Source organism: Grampus griseus (assembly GCF_964374135.1).
Source record: "Grampus griseus genome assembly, chromosome: 2".
In the NCBI taxonomy this organism is placed as follows: domain Eukaryota; kingdom Metazoa; phylum Chordata; class Mammalia; order Artiodactyla; family Delphinidae; genus Grampus; species Grampus griseus.
The window spans coordinates 47,774,101-47,796,937 of NC_139018.1; the positions used below are offsets into that span (position 1 = coordinate 47,774,101).

The following is a 22,837-nucleotide window of genomic DNA, read 5'->3' on the forward strand; positions in this document are numbered from 1 at the left end:
CATTTCAATATATACACTTTTGAGCATTGTTTACTTTTGAAAAGGTATAACGAAGTGGCAATTGTGATTTTTATTTTGCTCCATGTATTTTATATATTTGTATTTCACTGACTCTCAAGCACTTTTTTTTTCTTTTTTACATGTAACATTTGGAAATGTGGATGCATTTTATGATCAGTGGCTTGTCTTAGTTTATTCAGCAATATTTTTTGCCTTTTAGTAGGATCAAAAAGATGGTGTAGAGATGCTAATGATGATGTCTTAGATTTGATGAAGAATATTATGTAGGTAGGCTAACAAGGGGAAAACTAAAAGCAAAAAGTATTTTTTTTAATGAGCTGGAAGCTGTTCTATGGATGTGGCCTTACCCTTTCCTTCATTCACAAATTTCCTCACTTTCAACTCCAAACTTGTTCAACTAATTGTTTAAAATATACTTGAGCTGGGGCTTCCCTGGTGGCACAGTGGTTGAGAGTCTGCCTGCCGATGCAGGGGACACGGGTTCGTGCCCTGGTCCGGGAAGATCCCACATGCCACGGAGCGGCTAGGCCTGTGAGCCATGGGTGCTAAGCTTGCGCGTCCGGAGCCTGTGCTCCGCAACGGGAGAGGCCACAACAGTGAGAGGCCCGCGTACCACCCCCCAAAAAATATATGTACTTGAGCTGAAACTTGGGCCTTCCCTGTACTGACCATAATTTTTATGTGTGATCACAATGTTTTAGAAAATACTCTTAAGTGCTTCTCAATATCCAATGTTCATTCATCCTTCTTAATCTGTGTGGGACTAAAATTGGGTTACTTTTACCTAGAAGACAACAATCTAAGTAAAGAGGTTCTGAGGCATAAGCAGTATAAATGAGCTTTTCAATCTTTTTGAGGTATAATGGCACACCAGTTTTAATACAACCACCAATCTTCACAAAATAATTTTAATACTTTGTGCCTGAGCTAGCAGCATCTTGCACTGTGACATTCCTATACATACATAAGCATTTGATCCAAGTACAGATGTTAAAAGCAGAGTAACTTAAGCAATTGTCTGTACAAAGCTAAATAGACACTGTAGGTTATTTTTCTTTGTGAATTATTTTTGCTGCATAGTAAATTGCAATTACATGTCAGTATAATGTTACTGATCTACAAAATACACTTTGAACTGTGAGGTATGGCAACTCCCTATGAGAGAGAGCTAGCATGTAAACCTGAATATTTTGAGTGATTTTTTTTTTTTTTTAGCTGCCATGGATGGATAAGACAAAAAAAAAATCCAGCATTCAAAGACCCTAGAAACTTATTTTTCTAATCAATAAAAAAAAAAATAAAATCTTTTAGTAATTTTCAGCTATTTCCTATCATTCACCTATTGGAGCACTGATGAATGGACAAAATAAATATTGAAGTGAAGCTAAGTTTGTTATGGAATTATGGATTAAACAGTTATCTGAAAAAAAAAAGTCTGCCAGGTAACTGCTCATTTACTTTACATCAAGTTGAGATTTTGATATATATCTCTATATATGTATCCCAACTTTATAATTCAAGATTGCAGTTAAATACTTCTAATTCATTTAAATTACCATGGTAATAAGACAATTATAAACCTTATATTTTCTTTAAAAGGACATGCTTAACATTTTCTGACATTACTTCTAAACTCAGATGAAGCACAAAATCCTCCCAAAACAAACAGTCTGCTCTGAAAGTTAGGTGGTTGAGAGTTGGTAGCAAAGGGTATCATGGTTTAATACTTCCACCACAGAGTAGATACAAATAAACAAAGGTAACTGCTGTTTAAACATCTGGTAAGAAATTAACAGGAACCAATGGACTGAAATTACAAGGTAAGAATACTGCCATTCCAGTTTGAATATTTTCAATATTGAAGTTTCATACTTTCAAAATGGAAAATAAAGCAGTTCTCCTATGTTTTGATGCAATATCATTTTAAATTCTGTGCCCAGGTTAATATTTAATGTTTAAAATTGGGTGCTGGGTCACTCATACATTACTCAAATATTCTAGAAAATAAATTATGATTGGTTAAATGTACTGTAGTTAGCTATCACAAAACATCAGTGGAAACAGAGGAATTATAGAAATGGAACAAAACAGAAGAATAGGAAGAGCTACCAGAAGAACTAGTTGAACACTGGGTGGAAGAATGAAACCAAGATAAAACAAACTTGCAGTATTCTTATAGAAAGAATAAACTTTTTGTCCATATTAATTTGTACTCAAGAAGATGACAGTCCTTTTTTCTAGTGTTTGTGAGAGTCTTTAATATACAGTGCTGGGCAGGCACTTTAGTGCCAACATAAAAATTTCAGTGGTTAGAAAAAGTGGAAAATTACCAACTGTAAATTAATAACCAAACCTGTACTCTTGGCCAGACTACTAGAGAGGATATGTGTATTTAAGAAATTAATTTAGAAAATCTTAACTGCCTCATTTTTAAAACCTAAATGGACTATTACGAAGATTCTTTTAAGCTGTTTTTGTGGAATGAAGCATCACAGATTATTAGTTTGCAAAAGAGATCTTTGCTGACCTAACCAATAATGATCTATATACAGGAAAGTTGTATTATCTGGCACTTCACCAGCTGGAATTTCTGAACACTCAATGCAAATCTTGACTATACTAGACCACCACACCCAATGACCTAATCACAACAGAATACAAGACTACAATGGGATTGACAATAATGCTGTTATTTTAGGGTGGTAAAATAAGGAAGGGAAGGGAAATAAGAAGAGGAATACCACCTGGGGCAGCAGAATTAACGCTTAATTAACAAAGCAGTTTTGATTCACTGCCACTCTCCTGCTCTGCTGGATAAAAAAGCTTTTACTGTATTATTACACGTTAGGGAGGAAAGCGAAGTAGGTAACTTGCTACCTTACAAGTCCCATCAGTAAAGCACCTCAAGAGAGGACTGAGAAAAGTGAGATACAAAGGAGTTTTGTTTGTGCTACCCTAAATCACCAACTATAAAAAGTTAAAAACACTCCTCTCCTCCCCAACATCATACTTAAAATAGCAAAAATGTTTTTCTTAGAACAATTTTTATATGTATAAATAAAAACATGGAGAACCTAGGATCCCTAAAGTGACTTTGCTAATGCAAATTATGGGGGAAATTTGGATTAATGCAATGCCAAGAACTGATTACAACACTAATGTATAATACACTGAAGTCTCCCACAATCACTTTTCCCCAATAAATGCATCCTCAAAGAAAAGCATTTCTCTGAGCCAGAACAATCTCACAGAATCATTAAGACAACATAAGAATGGAGTAAATGCTCCATATTCCAAATAATTTACTAAGGTTTCTTCAAGCCTTAAGACTTTCAGTTTGAACTAATTTATGGTTTAAAAAAAATTACAGAAAAACGTTCAAAACTTTTCACTGTTCTACATACTAATTTAGAGGACGTGAGGATTTATTTTTTATATTTTCTAATGAGGCAAGGCACTTTTCTTTTTTGGGCTTTGTTTAGGAAAAAAATAGTGCTACACTGGTTTATTATATTCTATTTAGAACCATTTTGGACAAAGAAAAAACAGGCTACACAACTCAAAAGAACAAACACAACATTTGGCTTTTAAGAATGCTAAAGGAAAGTCACTTGAGTTTAAAACTCTCCTTGTTTTTGAGCATCTGGTATTATAAAGCGAAACATTTTCCTTTGTTCATTAAACTTTTTTTTCTATAGGATAAAATTAGGAAGGTAGTAGGAAAAGAAGCAATACTTGGATCATGTTAAAGTAAGGACAGATGGCTAATGTCATGATTTAAAGATTATTAAGATGGGATCAAGAAGTTTAAAAAAACTAAAAGATAATTAGGCTATTGAATTATATTAAAAAGAAATGTGGCAGATTCCTGCATTTGTTAATGTTTCTGTAAGAGGCTCCATCATAAAATTGAACTGTAAAATTATTTTTAAAATGTAATACGTAAAACAAAATGAATTTTTAGCAAACTTTAGGAAATTCTTTTGTTATAAATTACCCAGATTTTATAAACAAGTCCCCCCTAACTTGCATTTTGTTTAAAGTAACAACTTTATATCATACAAATAAATTTCAAGTATGAAAAGTGCATTATTGCAATAATACCTCTTTGCAAGTCCAAAATTCTTTGTTTATAATAAAACTGTAAAGAATTAAAAAAAAAAAAAAGGAATAAAACCATCAGTGCCATCTATTGCAGAAGTCCGATATCTTAAAATGTTGCTCAACAAGTTGCAGAGAAACATGTCTGGAAGCAACATATAAGTGAAAAGAAACTACTTGTGTTTTTACCATTTTACATTATTACTGTCTGTAGTATTTTCTCCTTCCCAAATAGAAATTCACATCCTCTATACTGTTGCTCTTCAATCAGCCATTCTGTGCAGTCGCCACTTGCATGTTTCCAAAATCATCTTCTTCTTCATGTGTTCTCTTCAAACTGCCTAAAAGTTATTGCATGAACATAACATAATGGGAACTTAAATAAATAAATTCATTCATTAGAATGTTACAACTAGCAAAAGCTTCATTTTTCATGAAGTGTTACCATATATATGACTATGAAAATTCTATGACTGAATTTTTAGTAAACTGTTGTAAATCCTTTTGTTGTAAACAACCCAAAGAACTTTATATCTTCATGACATTTTCCCTCTTAAGGTATTTTATATAATGAACATTAATTTTTAAAATAGTTTGAAAATAGAAATTTTAAAGGGATAACGGTCCACAATTGTTTGGTTACAGAATTTGTTTTTTAGGCTCCATAAACATGTGACTTAGGACACTGTACATTTGTACAATTTTATTTTGTAGATATAATTATCCTTTTGCTTCCACAGATGCTGCCAAAAATATTTTTTCCACTGAAAATATGATTTTATTACCAACAAGTCTAGAGTTGGGAGAAAGGAAGCATGTAGCAGATAAGAGATTTTCTTTTATCTACTCTTCACATCAGAGTCTGCTAGTACAGAAATTTCCCACACAGAATCAGAGCTATCCCCGTATGCCCAACAGTTATAATCAAGAAATTTGAGTCTCAATGGAGGAAAACTTTAGGGAACAACTGAACTGGTAGAGGGTTTGCTGTGTTATCTGCCTAACAATCGCATGACCTTAAACTTATGCCCTAAAGGTTGTGCTAAATCATGGTAATAATGTTAATACAGAGGGTGGATTCCAACAGAAAACTAATGTTTCACTGTAAGATTAAAATTAAGGATAGAAATATAGTATTGATGGAATAGAGAAGAAAATATGCTAGCCATAAGTCTAAATACAGTGGTTGTAACAGTTTCAGATGCAGTGTTGCACCTGCATTCTACAAAGGGAGGTAAGAGACATAGGTAACTAATACAAGGCAGAAAGTGAGGAGGTACAGATAAAGCTCTATGGCAGTTTTGAATAACTAGAGATTAGAGGAACAGTAAGTTAATCATCATGTTTTCTTGAGGTGATGACATCTGAACCAAGTTTTTATGGAGAGAGAGACTGAAGGTGATGCTTTCTAGGTGGAGAACAGAAGACACGCACAGGAAACCATTAGTAGTCCCATTTTCTGGAGTACATATATAGAGGTACAGTGAGAGATACAAATAAAGATCAAAAGGGCCTTTAATTACTACCTATGATGTGTTTTCTTCAGTAGAAATTATGCCAGTGGGGACTTCCCTGGTGGTCCAGTGGTTAAGACTCCGCACTCCCAATGCAGGGGGCCCGGGTTCGATCCCTGGTCAGGGAACTAGATCCCACATGCATGCCGTAACTAAGAGCTCGCACGCCACAACTAAGGAGCCCGCGAGCCGCAACTAAGGAGCCCACCTGCTGCAACTACAACCTGGGGCAACCAAATAAATAAACAAATATGAAAAAAAAATACGCCAATGAAGACTTTTATACAGGAAGAATATCACTATTAGAACTATCTTTCATGAAAATAAGTCTGGCCACAATGTACAGAACAGACTAAATAACAAGAGTTGGAATAGGAGGCCAATATGGACCTGAACTTGACCGAAATTAAGGGTACTATAAAAGAGGGAGGGAATTCTAGGTACTGAGGAAACAGACCATCCCATTTTGGAAAATGATTAGATAGAAGTTGCAAAGAGTCAATGACAACTGGGAAGTTGAGCCTGAAGGATGGGTATATAGTATTATCACTAAGGAAGTGCAATATAGTGCTGGACTTGTGGAGCAGCCAGTGTTAAATTTCCAGGTCCAACACTAACCAGGTATGTAAACTGTTTCTCCTAACTTACAAGGTTGTAGGTTCAAATAAGACGGAAAGGAACTCTGGGAGAGAAAAACCATAAACTAAAAAAATTCCACGAATGCTCTAATAAAAAGAAAGGAGACAAAAAAGGGTAGCAAGATCTTGGAGAGGATGCCAAAGTTAGGATTTTGAGAGCATGCCTGGATCATTAACTTTTAAAATGGGGGAGGGGACACTGCAATAGGGAAAGGAGAAAGGATTCAAATACTTACGGCAAGAGAAAAACTGAGGTAGCTTACATTTAGTCACCCTGCTTTTACTTACTAACCACCTTTCATTTTTAATAAGATCACCTAAGTGTATTTAGGGGCTCATCTCCAGACCCCTCTTATTATTTTAATCTTTGCAACACAGTTATACTGCTTAAAGATTTAAAACTCAACAAAGTAGAAATCTGATCTTCCAACCAACACGTTCTAATTAACTAGTGGTGTACACACAGAAGCTCAATATAATACATATTTAATTATAAATTTAAAATTTGAAATTATCTTATTTTAATTAAATAGTCCATCCAAAAATTTTCTAAACAATTTAAATTGTTCAGTGTAACTTGTTAATGAGCAAAAGATGCTTCTTCTCTTCTATTTTTCACTACCATCATCTTTCTTCCCAAATTTCTCCAAAATGAAAAAATCCTTACCTGTGGTGCCAGAATGAACAGATAACGACCTTTCTATCTGAAGTGGCGACATCATCTGTATTGTTAATTTCGCTAGGTAGATGGCTTCATATTCCTAGAAAAGATTTTAACTAACTTGAATATACATTTAAATTCTTAGATACTCAAAACAAAATTTTAAAAGTGTTTAATACATACATTATTGGTATTCTTAGTTTATACTGAAAACTCTGGTGCCATATTGCTGTAAGAGAAAGGCTTAAAATTCCTATCTTATAATTTCACGTTTATTGATGAGACTATAAATCAAGTCAAGTAAATAGCTTGCACTAAGGCACTGTACATTGAACTGCCAGTCAGTATGTATTCTCTGCCACTGGGCATAAGCTATATGATCTCTGACTTCATCTGTTAAAACACATACATACCCCCAAAACCCAAACTGGCAATCTCATAGAATGATTATAAGAATAAAAAGAAATAAAATATTTTTATTTTATTTCAGAGTGGGTACAGCTGACAAACTAACAGAGTGGGTACAGCTGACAAACTAACAAGCCCTTGCCTAGTATGATACAGCCAGGAAGTGTGCATGGGCTGTGGGAGGAGGAAGGGCATATTAAGGAAAATGTGAACACCCACACCTGGCATTTCTGCAAGACGCAAGCAACGTGGAGGAGAAACTGGGTTGCATGTTGCCAAGCATCTGCTGATCTTGGTCAGCTGAAAGTAAAGGCTAAACTATTGATTCTCAAGCCTGGTTATACCTGAGAATCACCTGAGGAGCCTTAAAACCTGTAGGTATATAGTCAACTCCTCTCCTCTCCCCCCAGAGATTCTCATTTAACTGGTACGGGTAACATTCCCCAGGTGATTCTAATGTGCATGCACTGTTTATCAATCTAAACAAGAAGAACCTGTGACAAAAGGGGCTTTTTTTTCCCCACAAAGTAGAGTCATACCACTGGAGAAAAGTGTTGGTGAGAAAGTCTTCCAAGACAACTGGGAAAATTTAAGCTGCCTACCTTTCCCCACCACTCCCCTGGTCCCTTTCCCACAACCTTATTGTTGGGCAAATAGCTTATCTAAGAAGAATGTCTCCAGTTCAAAGATGACCAATATCAAAAAAGGAACCAATGTATGTCTTATGTAAAGATGTTTGCAAGGGAAAGAAAAGCAACATTATAACCAAAAGTCTATATATAAAGAACACTGCATGAAAACTACACCACGGAGCAGGTCAAAATTACAATTCTCCATGAAATCAATGAGAATACGGCATTTCTGAAACGAGTTCAAAGAAGAGATAAAAGCATTCATGGAAGAAATAGGACAATAAAAGAGATGACTATGCCATTTCCTACCATTTCAGAAAACAAACAGAACACCCCTCTTAATCCTAGTTTCCCCTCCAACTACTGTTTCATTTCTGTTTTCCCCTTCTAAGCGTAATTCCTGGAATTATCTATTCTTGCTGTTCACATTCCTCTCTTCCCATTTTCCTTTCAACTCTGAGCAATTATCTTCCCCCTTCCCCCTTCCACAAAAATTGTCAAGGGCACTAATGACATCATGTTCCTAACCTAATGTCAATTCTCAGCCCTTATCTTATTTAACCTGTTATCAACCTTTGAAACAGAGGGTCATTCCCCACTCTTCTAACACCTTCTTCACTTGACTTCCCAAACACCAGACCATCCTGATTTTCTTCCTAACTCACTGGCCACTCTTTTCAGCCTCCTCTGCTGATTCCCCATCTCCACAATCTCTACATGCTGGGAATACATTAAGGTTCTGTTTTTGAAATCCTTCTCTATCCACACTCACTTCTCTAGTGATCTCATCCAGTTTCAAAGCTTTCAATAGCATCTATATATTGATAACCCCTAGAAATACAGTTCTTTCTCATGAAATCCAGGCTTATATGTATACCTGCCCACTATCTAATAGCTCTCTCAACCTTAACATGACCAAAACCGACTCTTGATTTTACTCCCTTCAAATTTCATGCAGTTTCTCCCATACAAGCAAGTAGCAGTTCCTCTTCCAGTGTTCAGGCTACAAGGCTTAAATTCATCCCAATCTCTCTTCACATCCAATCCATCAGCAAATTCCGTCAGCTCTACTGTCAAATGAATCCAGCATCTGATCTCTTCTCACCTCTCCCCCTGCAACCACTTTGATTCAAACCAACACTCTCTTGACTCCATCACTGCAACAGCCTCTTAACTCAAGCACCTGCTTCTGCCCAAACCCCAACAAACCCCTACAGTATATACACAGTATACTATATTCAGCACAGCAGCAGGCAATCTGAAGTTGTTCCTTCACTTAAAATAAAAGCCAAAGGCCTTACTTATAATGGCCTACAAACGCCTGTCATGTGGCCCCTTACCTCCCAGCTTTAATCTCCTACCATTATTTGCTTACTCTGTTGCAGCCACACTGACCTTCTTGCACTTCTCGAAAATACTACGCTTACTCCCATTTCAAGGCACTTGCTCGTATATTCCTGCTACCTAGAATGCCTTCCCCCCAATATCAGCACAGCTTGTTCTCCTAATTTCTCCAGGTCTCTGCTCAAATATCATTTTTGCAATAAGGCCTTTTCTGATCACCGTTTAAAAATGCAATTCATGTCGCATCTCCTTATATGGCCTTATTTCTCCCTCCCTTATTTTTCTCTGTGACCCATTACTATCTGACCTTCTACATTTTACTTTGTTTACTGTTTAATTCTCTCATTAGAATAGGTTTCATGAGGTCAGAGATTTCTATTTTTTTCTCTGCTTTACTGCCATTGCCTAGAACAATGCCAAATAAACATGTGATGAAACAATGACATATGGGAAAGGGAGGAAAAGCTTGAGAAAAATCAAGCCAAGAGAAAAGAACAAAGTTGAAAATAATTACAGAGAAAATGGAAGATATGGAAGAAAAAGGGAACCAACATAAAATATGTCTCTGGGAGAAAAAACCAGGCAAATGAAACAGAACAACAAAAACAGAAGCCAAATACATAGTAGAAGAAAACTTTCTGAAATAAGGGAAGGTGTGACTCTGTAAGTGCTAAGGGCATACTAAGACTGAGAAGTTAATATAGAACATTCAACAAGATATACCTTGACAAATCATCCTATGTTCATCCAGACAACACCTCCTCCTCCCAATCAAGTCTTTTAAGGGGGAAAAATTTTAAATTAGGCTCCCCTCAGCCTTCTCTGGAGCAATATTCAATGTCAGGTCTGTGTACAAACCCATAAGGGAAAAAGTATTAAACAAAAAATTTTTATCTAGCCAATTGTCATTCAAACATAAGAGCAACAGAAAAATATTTTCCAAAATGCCAGGACTTAGGGAATATAGTTTCCAAGAACTCTTCTTGAAAATAATGCTCAAAGACAAACTCCATTAGTTGAATACAGAAGCTAGAATCCTATTTAAATGTAGAACTAAGGATGAACAACTAGAAAATGTGGTTATAGGACAGAATATAAATATTATAATCTGTAACAATGTAGAAAAAGTATAATCTTTTTTTTAAAAAAAGGAGGTGACAGGACATATAACAGGAGGTAGTTTAAGTAGATGATCTTACATTGCTAAGTAACAAGAGGTATAATATTTAAAAATTTTTAAAGGTTTAAGAGGTAACTCCTAGAAGAACTAAGACTAATAACAAAACAGGTAGTGGAGGGGAAGGAGGAAAGAAGTAGAGGTATATAAATTTTTATCTTTTATAGTGGAAATCAACTGATAGTTATTTAAAAGTGATAACTCAAGAAACATATGTATATACTATAAAGTTACAACTGTGCCCATTAGAACTAAAAACAATAAACTTAAAAATTATCAAAAGAATACAAACATACAAAAAATTCATAAACTATAGTGAAAAGTTTTAAAAAGATGCATTTAAAAGAGAAAGCGTGACATGAAATAAAATGACAGACAAAAGTATATATCATTTTTAGTGCAAGAAAGTGGGATAAATTCACCTATTAAAGAAAAATACTGATAACAAATCAAATAGCAAAATCCAGCCATAGACCATATATAGGAAATGCATCTAAAACAAAGTGATTTAGAAAGGTGGAAAGAAAAGTAATGCAGAAACTCACAAGGCAAATGCAAACAATATTACACAAGGTTAATTTCAAAGTAAAATAATTGAATGGAGGAATAATGAATATATAACTACAATGAAGATCTAACTTGAATTTTATCTACCAAATAACACAGTACCAAAATTGGCAAAGACACTAGAAGAACTAAAGAAAAAATAAACAGAAATATAATAAAGTAAAGGAGTTTCAATTCACCTCTCAGCCCAAGACAGACGAATCAAACAAATACTATCAGCCCTCTATGCACGGATGCAGAACCCACAGATACAGAGGACTGACTGTACTATGTCATTTTATATAAGATTTGGAATTCACGGGGCGGTGGGGGTGGGGGGGTGGGTGTCCTGAAACCAATCTCCCACGGATACTGAGGGACGACTGTATATTGAGCTTTATGCCCTGAAAACAGAGAATACATCTTCTTTTCAAGTGCCCAGGAGACAGTCGTAATAACAACTGTATATTAGGCCATGAAGAAAACATTAAAAAATTCAAGAAGTAAATAGTATTAGAAATGAACAAAAATGGAAAATAAACCTTGTCACCTATATAGTTTTTTTTTAAAAAAACCTCTCAAACAAATGTTAAGTAAAAAATAAAATCAAAAGTGAAATCACAGAATATCAAGCTATAACAGTAATAAAAATATTGCATAGCAGAATCTATGTACGATATGTAGAATATGGCTAAAGCAATGCTAAGAGGATAATTCATAGTCTTGAATTCTTGAAAGAATGAAAAACTAAGCTTTCAACTCAGGAAATTCACTAAAGAATAACAGCAGCAGCAGCACGAACAACAAAAACCTAAGGAAAGCAGAAAGCAAGGAGAAATTCAAATACAAAGAAGTTATATAAACTAACCAGATCAAGGAAAAAAGAAAGCACAGATACACAAAACTGAAAAAAGAATGGAAAAATATTTTCCTCAATTTTATCTCAAATCCTATGAAATGAATGATTATATAGGAGATTATGAAACCATCCAAAGTGACCTGAGGAGTATATGAAAATCAGACTTAACCTACCAAATGAAGAAAAGCTGTCCAAGAATTGGTCCACCCTCAAAATACACAAATGAATGAAATAATGAATAACTGAATTAAATTAAAAAATCAAGGTCCAATGATTTCACAGGTACCATATATCAGAACACCAAGAAGCCCATAACTCCAATCTAATTTACATTGTTCTAGAGCACATAAAGAGAAAGCAAGTTTCCATTTTAAAAATGAGAATCACATGATAAACACCCAAACCAGAAGAGGGTAGTATAGAAGAAAATTACAAACCAATATCACTTATTCAACTAATTCCAAAATCTTAAAAAAAATACTGACAAATAGAATCTAGCAACACATTCATGGAACATAGTGTACCATAACCAAGTGAGATCCATTTGTGAACCAAAATGATGATTCAAAATTAAGAAATCTAGCATAATGTGATCCAATAATTCAACTCACCATATTAATGGCTTAAAGGAGTAAAACTACAGTCATTCCATTAAAAAAAATTTTTTTAAGCTAAAACTCAACATCTATTCCTGGTAAAAACTCTTTACATAGGCACAGATGAATACATACACACACACACACACACACACACACACAGACACACACACACACACACACAGACACACACACACAGTGCAATACTAGAAGCACTGACACTGAAATCAAGAATAAAGTACAAGTACTATACCACTATTACTTATCATGGTTCTGATACAATGACCATCCAATGAGAAAAAAAAAATTAGAAAAGCTGCAAAATTATTATGATTTGGAGATGAAAATCTAAGACAATTAGAAAAATTTTCAGAATTGTTTAGAGTTTAATGCCAACTTAAAACAATAAAAATCAATAGCTTTCCTATATATAAGTAACTAATTAGAAAACATACTGAAGGAAAAAAACATTTTATTTATAATGGGAATAAAAGAAAATAGGAATAAATTTCATAAGAAATGCATATATTCTATATAAAGAAAACTTTAAAACACTAAAAGACATAGAAATTGACTTGAATAAATGGAACATACTCTTAGAGAGGAACATACTGAGAAAAATTTAAAGGTGTCAATTCCTTCTGAACTGTGAATGTAGAGATAATGTTATTAAAAACAACTACAGGACTCTTTCCAGTAAAGTTCACACCAAAAAATAAGTGTTAAGAACATACCAGGAAAATTCCAGAAAAAACATTAATGAGGGGATCTTGATTAAATTACTTGATATAAGTAATATAAATTACTTACATAATATTATAGTATTTAAAATTGTTTGATACAAGTGCGGCAATAAGCAGATCAATGGAACAAAATACAAGGTCAGACACAGACTCAAGTATAGATCAGAATTTGGTATATAATAAAAATGGCATTTCAAATCAGTTGGATAAAGACAGATTTTCTTAATATACAGAGTCCTTACAAGCCAATGAGAAAAAGACCAACAACCTGATAGAAAAATAGGCAAATCATAAGGAGTTGCCACTTTTACCACCATGATAACAATGATCAAGAAGTTTCATAAAACACTTTCACTATTGGTATTGATTAGGTATGGGTAAACAGGTACCCCTTGTTTCCTGAAGCCTTTTTAGAGGCAATTTGGCAACATCAAATTTCAAATGCCCTCTGACCCAGCAATTCTACTCTGATCAGTTATCATACAGGTGCATTCACACATGTAAACAAAGATGTACCTACCAGGATATTCTTTCCAATGTTGTTTAAAATCATGAAAGGCTGGAAACAATCTAAAGGTCCGTGTATAAGCAATTGATCATATAAAACTGCAATACACACATACATCTATGTACATATACACATAAAAATATTATGCAGGTAGAGCTATATGTGATCTTCAAGATATACTATTAAGGAGACTTACTTTTCAAGTATTCTTCTTAGGCATTATTGAATTTTTATTTTTTTAACCGTATTTTTTTCTCTTTTAAATGAAGTAAAAACTAAAAGTGAATTAAAAATAAAAAGGAAGCAAAATTTAAAGTTTGGTAACTGAGACAACCCATTTTGTAGTGCTCTTGATGTCTCAATGTAAGATTTATTCCTGCATAACTGGATAGAATCAGCCAGAGCACATTCTTCAACCTATGATTTTCCTTCTTGGAAAAAAATCAAATAAATTAATCAGATAAATTCACAAGTTTACTTTACTGTCTTTTTAGTGCATCTTCTAGGCATCATCAAAATGTGAAAGAATATGGAAAAGATAAAGCATATAAAACAGAAAAAGCAGCTATACATAATACATTTAGAATCAAAACTCTTATGCTCTGTATGTGTGATTAAAATAAAGAAGTAATTGAAGACATTTCTAACACCAATTATTTTACTTTAGGTTGAAAAATGTGCCTTTAACTTTTTTTCTTGTTAACGGTAGCTTTTAAGAAAATATTGATAATTTTAAATACAGATGTAAACTTGAACAAAGAATCAAATTAATCAGGTTATGGCAATTTTTAAGTATTTACGAAGTAAATACTACAACTAAATTACATGAACATAAGATTTTAATTATCCTACTTTCTGACTGCCTTAAAGAGGAAGAAGAGAGAAGTTACCTGAAGCTGATGGACAAATCCAGCATTAGGATTAATACAAAATCTTCTTTCTTGAACGTAAGCAAATGCATCTCTGAAAACAAAAAAAGAAAACTAAAGCGATAATATTATTTCATGAATTAATCTCAATTTTTCCAGAATTTATCTAAAATATGAACTTACCTAACAATTTACCTAAAATAGAAAATCATAATCATACAGCTTGTACTACAGAGAAGTAGTGAATTGTAGTGGAAAAACCGAAAGCATGGTCAGACTAAGTATCACAATTCGTTTGCTTCCCAGCTGTGTGTCCTAGAAGGGGACACTTCTCAGCTTCTCTAAGCTTTATTTTTCTCAACTGTAAATTAGGCATTATAATAATTCCTATCTTGGAGCACTACTATAAAGATGGAAGATAATAAGTATAACACATCGTGTACAGCATCTGTCACACAGTTCATGCTCAGATATTATTACTGGTTAATAAATGAGAAGTATAGGGACTTCCGTGTGTTGTTGAGATAAAAGTGCCTAGAATAGTATCTGGCACATGGCAGAAACCCAATAAATGAAAGTTATTTTCATTATTAATATTATTACTGATACATCACCAAATAATAAAGAGAATATATAAAACAAAATCTACCAGGCATTAATCATTTTCAGTTAAATAAAAGCACTTGTATTCAAATAATATTTAAGAATTAACACTTTTAAGCAAACTTTTCCATTATAATTTTTAGATAAAAAATACCAAATAAACTAAAGCATTTGGGACTTCCCTGGTGGCACAGTGGTTAAGAATCTGCCTGTAGGGCTTCCCTGGTGGCACAGTGGTTGAGAGTCCGCCTGCCGATGCAGGGGACACGGGTTTGTGCCCCGGTTTGGGAAGATCCCACATGCCGCTCCGCGGCTAGGCCCGTGAGCCATGGCCGCTGAGTCTGCGCGTCCGGAGCCTCTGCTCCGCAACGGGAGAGGCCACAACAGTGAGAGGCCCGCGTACCGCAAAAAAAAAAAAAAAAAAAAAAAAAAAAGCATCTGTCTGCCAATGCAGGGGACACGGGTTCCATCCCTGGTCCAGGAAGATCCCACATGCTGTGGAACAACTAAGTTCATGCACCACAACTACTGAGCCTGCACTCTAGAGCCCGCAAGCCACAACTACTGAAGCCCACGCACCTAGAGTCCGTGTTCCGCAACAAGAGAAGCCACAGCAATGAGAAGCCCACGCACTGCAATGAAGAGTAGCCCCCGCTCGCCCCAACTAGAGAAAGCCCACATGCAGCAAAGAAGACCCAACGCAGCCAAAAATAAATAAATAACTAAATAAATTAAAGATAACTTGGCAAAAAAAAAACCACTAAAGCATCTGAATGTCTACTGTATGTGAGACATGTGGATCCAATGCTGAACATAGCTCAAATGGAGAGGGTTAATGGGGAACACAGCATTAGAATGGAGAGATTGATAGGGGCATGTCATGTGAAGTTTCATTGGCCATGTTAAGAATTATTAAGGATGAGAAACCTTTGAAAGCTTTTTAGGGTAAGGTAACATATGATCAGATTTATCTTTTGAGAAAATCATTCTCACTGTGGTGTGGAGAACAGAACAGACTAGAGAAGGAAAGAAAACATGAGACCACTAAGAAGGTGACTACTGGAAGAGTCCAAAGAAAACATGACTAGAGCTTGGATTAGGGAAATTAAATAATGATAAAGAGAAAGAGCCAGATTCAAGGAATATTTTAGGACAAAAAACAGACAGGATTTGGTAAAGGATCAGTTTCGGACATGGGGAGTGAAGAGAAGGAGGTATCAATGATTACAACAGATTTCTAACTTGTACAAGACACACTAAGAAAGAAAATACTGTACATTGGCCAGTTTTCTTGGTTTGTTTTAGGGTGAAAAGTTCATCAGCCTGTCCCTCTCTCTCTCTCTCTCTCTCTCTCTCTCTCTCTCTCTCTCGTCTATGCAATATGCTTGGAACAGATGATTTTGGATAAGACAAACAATGAGTTGTGAACAGACACTAAAACAATTCTTAGGTAATTTTTCATCCAACTACTGTTAAAGGAAAACATAATAAATTAATCTTAAACAAAGAAGCAATTACACCTTTGTCTAAGAGTTTTTAAACTCAGATTAACCAATTCCCTAGTAGTAAGCAAGCAGTTTTCCATGGGTTATTCCAACTATAATTATCTTTGGTTAAAATAACAAGAGTTAGCACTAGCTCCATAAAATAACAAACATTAGCCTAAGTGGATCTATACAAGGTAGACAAGCTACAAGGATTAAGAGACTTAACCATGGGATAAAAGGGCCTGCCTAATCAAACATGACAAGATGACAAAATCAGGAGATTATTAACTTAAATCTTTTAAACCGTCTCCATTAAGCTTTATTTTAATGAGAATCTAAATTGTGGCTAAGTTTCAGAGTACTTTCTTACCTGTACTTCATTCCAAATGTTTCCATAATGTATGCAATAACAAAGGCAGCACTGAAGAGGGGGAAAAAATTTTTAGAAAAAAACAGAAAACACAACTCATTAATTAAATGCAAGAGAAAGAAAGATTATCTCTAACTTCATACCTCCTGGAGATCCCTGCATTCCCATGGACAAGAACTTTTCCTGAAAAACAAGAAATAGTTATTCTGATAGAAAGATACCTGATTCAGCAGCTAAAATATATTGAAACTATGGATCATACTACAATAAATCTTTTCTTAAACATTTTATGTATTTTATACATACAACTTGGATACTTATTAATTTTCAAATCCTTGAATTTATTTATATTAACTGTGTGGAGATTACAGTAGACTTTTAGGTTAAAGAGATTTAAAGCTGACCCAGAACATGAAAAATAGTTCTATAGAGATATTTAAGAAAGCCTATCCAAATGAAACAAGAAGTTAGGAAAATACAAATTTGGGAAGTCTATTATACATAAATGCAGAATATGAAAGTTGTAATTAAGACAAATACTAACTAAAAAATTAACTATCATAAATAATCTCCTAAAAATAAATGTAAGCTAAGTAAAGGAATATTATTTACCTCCACTTTGTAAGCTCCCATCAATAAATTCTTTAGTCTGAAGGCAAAAGACAATGTGTTATAATAAAACATGTGGAGTAACATAAGCATAAAATACATACATACATACATACAGTGAAACAAAATATACTGAAAGTAATTTCCTGATTATTTATAGGAATAAAAATTACTTTATGTCAAAAATCTCCAAAATGCTACAAATACAACTATTACAAGTTTAAATATTAGTTTGAATTTAAGAAATCTGAAGTGTGATTTCTCAAATATTTGGAGATCATAAAAAGGTTTTAAAAATAATAAATATTTAAAAAAATATAATCCCACAATTTTCAGACATAACAAAGTAAAAGTAGTATAGGAGAAAATCATGTTTCATTAAGTTTTAGAACCACAATTAAGCAGGTCAAATCATAAATAAATTTTAAATGATATTAAAATATTGATACCTACCATGGGGAAAAAACGTATTATATTTTCAACTGGATTATCTGCAATATCCAAGACTAAATATCTGAAAATAGAATATTTTGTGATAAGCACATTTTCAGATAAAACTCTCTTCATATATAAAAAATATGAAAATTTCTTGGCAACCATGAAAATAATGCAAAACAACTTTCAAAATATCATATTCCCAAGAACCGAGCCATAGATTTTATACTGCTTGAAGGCACAGATAGCATTTAAAGCCTTAAATAACACGTTAACATTTCTCTGATATCTTATTATTTAAAAAAATCTATCTGCTTAAAATAGAAAAATCACAAGTAGGAAGAAACCTTCCTCTAGATCAGAGTGGACCTGGAAAATAAAGACAAGAATTGCCTGTTTTCCTTATTGTTATTCTTCTATTTCTACCAACTTCCCTAGGACTAAAAGACTTTTCTCTGGATGGCCCTGCCACCTTTCCTCACAACCCTAGAGAGGACAATTCAGAGGAAGCCCAAAGTCTGAGAGAGAAGAAACTAACCAAAACAGAAGGCAGCAGTCTGACAGAGCCGTGAGTCAAACATTCATTGTTTGAACTAACCTTCAGTAGAGCAACAAGCAACAAAAGACCACCTGTCCTGGAATTTTACACCTTCAAAAACATTTAAAATAAGTCATTTTAACATACTAGCCTTAATTTGTGAAAAACTTCTATTTCTGGAAATTCCCTAGCGGTTCAGTGGTTAGGACTTGGTGCTTTCACTCCTGGGACCCTGGGTTCGAACCCTGGTTAGGAAACTAAGATCCCGCAAGCCGCGTGGTACGGCCAAAAATAAAAAATAAAAACTTCCATTTCTAACCTATCCAACACCACCTGTTTATTAACACAACTTAGTTAAGTAATTAAGTTCTAAAATTTAAAGTCAATATTGCTTTAATAATCATTTTGGTGGCAGCAACTTCAATAAATTCAGGGCTTATCACACAGAAGCTGTGTCCAGGACATTTTGGCACTAAAAACAAAAATTCTATACAAATTAGAAAGCTATGTACTATGGCATTTTAAAATATAACATTTTCATTTTCTTTAATATACACAAGTCTATATGTGTGTATACATAATACACATATACAGTAGAAAAAGTTTAGAAGGAAATATACCAAAATGTTAAAGTTATGTTCCTCTGGGTTGTGTATTTATGGATGACTTTTAAAATATTTTTCTTGGTGTCATTCTGTATTTTCCAACATATCTATAAAGAACAAGTATTTCTTTTGCAATTAGAAAAAGTTAGATCTATTTTATTTTAGATTACAGATATTCCCTTTTTAAAACTAGTTTTTTTTTTTGCGGTACGCGGGTCTCTCACTGTTGTGGCCTCTCCCGTTGTGGAGCACAGGCTCAGCAGCCATGGCTCACGGGCCCAGCTGCTCCGCGGCATGTGGGATCCTCCCGGACCGGGGCACGAACCCATGTCCCCTGCATCGGCAGGCGGACTCTCAACCACTGCGTCACCAGGGAAGTCCCTAAAACTAGTTTTTATTAACTGAAAAATGTGTACACACAATAAAAAATTCTAACGGTATAAAGACATCTGCAATGAAACCTAATGTCTCTCTACCATCCCAGACCCTAAATTTCCCTTCTCAGAAGTAACTACTATCAAGTTTCTAGTCTGTCAGTCCAGAAATTTTCTATGCATATACAAGAATATATGCCTAATGTACTGCATATATTTTTAAACACATGGCTCTGCACCTTGCTGTTTTCATTTAATAAATCTTGAAGATTAGTCCATATCAGCACACATAGAAATACTTCATTCTTTTTCATGGTTACAGTATTCTACTGTGTATTCACACAGTATATTTTATAGTCTCTTATACTGATGGACATTCAGGTTGCTTTCATTTTTACAAACAATAAAGCAGAACATTAAAACAGTTTTAACATATATGCTTTTATACAAATATTTCTAGAATGATATCAAAAAAAAAAGAGTTAATAGTAGCTGCCTCCTAGCTAGAGATAGACTAGGTAGCTGGGTTTAGGGGAGGAAAGAGACATTTTCCTTATATACCTTTTTGACCCTTTGGCCTTTGTATCATGTGTAATATATGCTTTATTTTTTTAAATGAAGCTAAAACAAAGAACATTAAAAACCATCAGATGCTCAACCTCATCATTTTAAGATAAATGAGAAAGGCAAATTAAAACTACAACAAGACACCTTTTTTACTCTAGGAGATTGGGAAAAATTTTAAATGCTTTATAATTTTGTTGTAGAGAGATACCAAGGAAAGAGTACCTCTCATTTACTTCACAGTGGGAATGTAAACTGATACAACTCACTGGAGGGCAATTTGTAACATCTATTAAAATTTAAATGCTCACGTTCTTTAATCCAGCAATTCCACCTCTACAAATTTATCCTATTGATGTATTCACATATGAATTAAATGATATATACTGGAATACTCACTACATTAGCAAAAGTCTGGAAACAATCTAAATGTCCAACAAGAGGAGATGGGTTGAATAAATTTTAGTACAGTAATACAATGGATTACTGTGCAACTTAAGAAGAATAATGCGGGAGTTCCCTGGTAGCCTTGTGGTTAGGATTCTGGGCTTTCACTGGTCGGGGAACTGAGATCCCGCAAGCTGTGCAGTGTGGGGGGAAAAAAAAGAAGAATGCAGCTAAGAAATAATATGAAGCCATCTCCAAAATACATAATTTTTAAAAAAGGCTAACTTGATCTGTAAGAATATGTTTATATATGTAACATACCTCTAGAAACGTACTCAAAAACAACGGATACCTGCAGGGAGGAGAATTGAGTATCTAGGGGACAGGAATAGGGAAACCTACTTTTCAGTATACATGTTTTTGAACATTTAGAATTCCACATTCTGTGCATGAATTACTTTTTAAAAATATTTTAAAGGAAGTTTATTCTTTAAATGATGTACTGTATGACCCATCTTTATAAAACATATATATACAGGAGAAAAATCCGATATAATAAAATCAACTTGAAATAAAAACATTACATGTTTGCTACCCTTAATATTTTTATAAGTTATAGCAACAATTCTTACCTAAATAATTGTTGAAAGTTGGGTTTAATAAAGTTTGCTTCAATATTTTGTCTTATACATATTATATGAGTTATTCCATGTTTCTGTAGTATAGGTAGCTATAAAAAAAAAAGGTAGAGAAATAGTTTAAAATACAAAACATCATCTTATTGTAAAACAGATATTTGAAAATACACAGGACTCAACTTTAGAACTAATGTAGCCACATCTGAGCTTTAAGTACAGGGGATCAAAGCTAATTTCATAATAACATACCTAAAGTGATCAGCAAAATATTTCAATGATTCAAGGTTAATACACTACATGTCCTCAAAAGGCTAACAGGATTATTTTATATCTATAATTTCAGAGCTTGATATGACCTTAAAGATAATTTATTTGGGAAACAATACTATACCTTCATTATATACCTTATTGTACACTTTGACCTTTGTATCATGTGTAATATACTTTATTACTTATTTATAATTTACATTTATATACTCTTTATTATTTATTTATAATACTATGTAGTGGTTAAAAGCATGGGCTTTGGAGTCATGAGAGCCCAAGCTCTAGATCCTAGCTCTGCTAATGATCTGAGCACTGTGGCTCAATTTTCTCACACGAAAATAAGGAAAACCCTACCTATTCACTTGAGTGGTTGTGAGAATTATATAAGAAAATGTTTGGCATACTGCCTGGGACACACAGCAAGGGTTTTCAGTAAATGGCAGTTACATATATTGACTACAATTTTTATTTTTTAGAGAGGACTACTATGACATAAACAGTTGTTCAACATCACTGATCTCTAGACTACTCCCTGCCTCTCCCAGTACACTTTTTCTACTATAAGCCAGAATTAAGTTATAAAATTCACAAAATCTAATTAAACTTTTAGGGTTTAAAAATTCTTCTAAAGTTAAAACTGGCAACTCCAAAGTATATTATATTCTGTGGTGCCTTTGGGCTCTACATTTAAAACAATTTAACATGACAACTCTAAGAACTATCAAATAATTTTTATTCGCAAGTGACTATAGGTTTCAGTGAAATTTACAGGTGACTTTTTTTTTTTTTTTTCCTGTACGCGGGCCTCTCACTGTTGTGGCCTCTCCCGTTGCGGAGCATAGGCTCTGGACATGCAGGCTCAGCAGCCATGGCTCATGGGCCTAGCCGCTCCGCGGCATGTGGGATCTTCCCGGACCGGGGCATGAACCCGTGTCCCCTGTATCGGCAGGCGGACTCTCAGCCACTGCGCCACCAGGGAAGCCCGAAAATGTGGTTTTTAAATGTTAATTTTTGCAGCTAGGTTTCCTATGTCTGGCATAGATTAGAGTTAAATTATCTTTGTATTTTCTGAGTATATCCTGAGACAGGGGAAAGGAGGTAATAAGCATTTGGCAGGATTAACAATGAATCAATGGTGACTTCCCTGGTGGTCCAATGGTTAAGACTTCACCTTCCGATGCAGGGGGTGCAGGTTCAATCTCTGGTCGGGGAGCTAAGATCCCACATGCCTCGTGGCCAAAAAGCCAAAAAACATTAAAGAAGAAGTAACTTACTGTAACAAATTCAATAAAAACTTTAAAAAAAATGGCCCACATTAAAAAAAAAAATCTTAAAAAAAAAAT

At 34.3% G+C, this 22,837-nt stretch overlaps 1 protein-coding gene across 1 annotated transcript in view; it reads right to left on the reverse strand.

Moving 5' to 3' along the window:
* Positions 1-475: 475 nt before the first annotated feature.
* Positions 476-22,837, reverse strand: part of STYX (serine/threonine/tyrosine interacting protein) — a 31,729-nt gene continuing 9,367 nt past the window's right edge. The window contains exons 4-11 of the mRNA XM_082647970.1: positions 21,222-21,319; positions 18,140-18,200; positions 17,690-17,726; positions 17,221-17,260; positions 17,078-17,128; positions 14,639-14,711; positions 6,942-7,035; positions 476-4,463 (exon numbers count right to left, since the gene is read on the reverse strand). Coding sequence (XP_082504096.1) covers positions 4,390-4,463; positions 6,942-7,035; positions 14,639-14,711; positions 17,078-17,128; positions 17,221-17,260; positions 17,690-17,726; positions 18,140-18,200; positions 21,222-21,319 — 528 coding nt within the window. The 3' untranslated portion in view covers positions 476-4,389. The remainder of the gene's footprint in view (positions 4,464-6,941; positions 7,036-14,638; positions 14,712-17,077; positions 17,129-17,220; positions 17,261-17,689; positions 17,727-18,139; positions 18,201-21,221; positions 21,320-22,837) is intronic.